The sequence below is a fragment of the Arachis ipaensis genome, chromosome B5 (genome assembly GCF_059453495.1).
Source record: "Arachis ipaensis isolate K30076 ecotype BB chromosome B5, ASM5945349v1, whole genome shotgun sequence".
NCBI classification, from domain to species: Eukaryota; Viridiplantae; Streptophyta; class Magnoliopsida; order Fabales; family Fabaceae; genus Arachis; species Arachis ipaensis.
Window position 1 is genome coordinate 24,603,479 of NC_142440.1, and position 2,825 is coordinate 24,606,303.

At 40.9% G+C, this 2,825-nt stretch overlaps 1 protein-coding gene across 1 annotated transcript; it reads left to right on the forward strand.

Moving 5' to 3' along the window:
• Positions 1-805: 805 nt before the first annotated feature.
• Positions 806-1,436, forward strand: LOC148563625 (protein FAR1-RELATED SEQUENCE 5-like). Its single transcript, XM_088486880.1, has 2 exons — positions 806-827; positions 925-1,436. The coding sequence occupies exons 1-2, from the start codon at positions 806-808 to the stop codon at positions 1,434-1,436; spliced, it is 534 nt and encodes a 177-aa protein (XP_088343006.1).
• The last annotated feature ends 1,389 nt before the right edge of the window (positions 1,437-2,825 follow it).

Consider the following 2,825-nt stretch of genomic DNA (forward strand, 5'->3'; position numbering starts at 1 on the left):
GTGCCAGTTTGGGCGTTCAACTCTGGTTTTGGCTCCTTTTCTGGCGCTGGACGCCAGATTTGGGTAGAAAGCTGGAGTTGAACGCCAGTTTACATCGTTTATTCTTAGCCAAAGTATGAACTATTATACATTGTTGGAAAGCCCTGGATGTCTAATTTCCAACGCAATTGGAAGCGCGCCATTTCGAGTTCTGTAGCTCCAGAAAATCCACTTTGAGTGCAGGGAGGTCAGAATCCAACAGCATCAGCAGTCCTTCTTCAACCTCTGAATCTGATTTCTGCTCAAGTCTCTCAATTTCAGCCAGAAAATACCTGAAATCACAGAAAAACACACAAACTCATAGTAAAGTCCAGAAATGTGAATTTAACATAAAAACTAATGAAAACATCCCTAAAAGTAACTAGATCCTACTAAAAACATACTAAAAACAGTGCCAAAAAGCGTATAAATTATCCGCTCATCATAGGCGTCATTGGAAATGCACACGTAGTCTGTGCTGGTTTGTTTGCGTTTGGAGTTTGGATGATGCATGCATACTTTAGATAGGACAGGTATGGAATAAAACTGTAGAGTAATGAGATATTTATGAGTATTTAGTTTATGTGTTGTTTGGACATGCAAATGGATGTGAATGGAGGTGAGGCGATAGGGGAGTATGGGGGTGGTCTAAATGATGTGAACGAGGAGATGAAAGGGACATAGGCAGGTGGTGATGAGGTTCAGGAAGAATAGTTTCCCGAAGGAGGACAAGGCTTTGACTTGAGCGCAGATGATATTTTGAACCAAGTTTGGAAAAGTGTGAAAGATGCATATGAGTTTTACCGAAGGTATGAAAGAGTAAACGGGTTTGGGGTACGAAAAGGGGACTCAGGTAAAGACTGCAATGGTAATCTTGTGAGATATTAATTTTTTTTAATAAAGAAGGATTGAGGGGCATTAGGCACTATGATAAGATTGACAAGCAGGGGGGACACAAACCTGAGACACGGACTGGATGCAAAGCAATGCTATCAATATATTTGGAGAAGAGTGAGTATAAGTGGAAGGTTAGGAAGGTAGTGTTGGAGCACAACCATGACTTAGCACCTGTTGGAATGTCCCATGTAATTTTGAATCATCATAAAATGATAGATGCAACAAAGGCTCACACTGATGGGATGCATGAATATGGAATTGAAATGTCAAAATTCTTGGGCTACATGGTTGGTATGTCAAGGGGATACTCTTTGCTAGGATTTTTGAAAAAGGATGCTTACAACTATACTGACAAGATGAGGCGGTCAAGAATAGCTAATGTTGATGCGAATGCAACATTGGTTTACTTTGAGGGAAATGTTATTGCTGACCCTATGTATGTTGCACGCTACAACCACAAAAAAGATGAAAGGCTTGGTAACATGGTTTGGGTTGATGGGCATAACCAGTCTGATTTTTAGTGTTTGGAGATGTTTTAGCGTTTGACTCCACTTATAGGAAAAATAGATACAAACGTCCAGTAGCAATTTTTTCTGGTTCAAACAATCATAAGCAAACTACCATTTTTGGTTTTGGGTTGTTGATAGATGAAATGGTCTCATCGTATAGGTAGATGTTACAAAATTTGTTGGAGGTTATGTGCCAGAAGAAGTCTTGTGTAGTTGTTACCAATGTAGACAAAGCGGTGATAAAAGTTGTGAAGTCGGTTTTACCGGAGGCAACACATCGTTTGTGTGCGTGGCATGTGGAAAAGAACGCGATGTCAAATGTGAAAGATGAACACCTTCGCAGTTTGTTCAACCGTTGGTTGTACTGTACATAGAGGTTCAAGAATTCGAAGATGATTGGGTTCAAGTGATTGAGGAGTACGGGCTGCATGAAAGGAGTTGGGTAAGGCATATGCATGAAAAGCGAAAGCTACGGGTGAATGCGTACTTGAGTGAAAAGTTTTGTGCCGAATTCTGGACCACATCGCGAAGTAAGAGAATAAATGTTGTGGTTAACAAGTTTTCGAAGTCAAGCCATACCATCCTTGAGTTAGTGCAAAATTTGGAGCTAGTCGTCCGTGAATATTGGAACAAGGAGATGCTGCTGCAGTTTAACTCTACTTACACAAATTCGGTTATGACGACATGTTTGAGGTCAATAGAGACAGCTACTGCTAGGGTTTATACACGAGAGTTGTTCTCAGAAGTTAAGAAAGAGATTGAAGGAGCTGGAGCAGTTAATCTAGCTATGAAAAAGCGGTGCTTGAACACAACGGTTTATTATATAGAGAAATATAAGAAACCAGATGTTTAAGTAATGGCAGCCTCTGGCAGAAGTATAGGAAAACTCGATTGTCAATGCTTGTTTTGGAAAAAGAATGGGTACCCATGCAGACATATGTTCTTTGTAATGAAAGCAGAGCATTTACGGGAAATACCTGAAAGATTGGTCCTTCAACGATGGAGAAAGGATGCCAAAGATGTTAACCAATATATCGAGAAGTGGGACGATTCAACCCAAAGAGGATTTTTGGTTTGACATGGGGCACTCTGCACAAAGTCTCAATGGCTTCTTTACCTAGGTTCACAAAGGGAAAAATTGTTTTGGAAAGTAATGGATGGCATAATTAACTTGTGCAATAATTTGGAAGCCGAATGTCGAGTGTTAGCAAAAGAAGTGGACACAAAGGAGACGAAGGAGGTGGTGAAGGATCCCGAGGTGGCTAAACCCAAGGGCGCCCTGCGGCTTGCCAAACAAAGACTCTTAGGAAAGAGAAGGCGATGTGCAAACTGCAAGTGTGTCAGGCATACGAAGAGAAAATGTCCCCAATATAGGGGGAAGAAGTCTTCAATAGATGAGGA

Excerpts from the sequence above, each read along its gene's own strand:
- LOC148563625 (XM_088486880.1), top strand. The coding sequence starts at position 806 with ATGCATATGAGTTTTACCGAAG. Across the intron at positions 828-924 it reads GCATATGAGTTTTACCGAAG|GATTGAGGGGCATTAGGCAC; the intron begins GTATGAAAGAGT and ends TTAATAAAGAAG.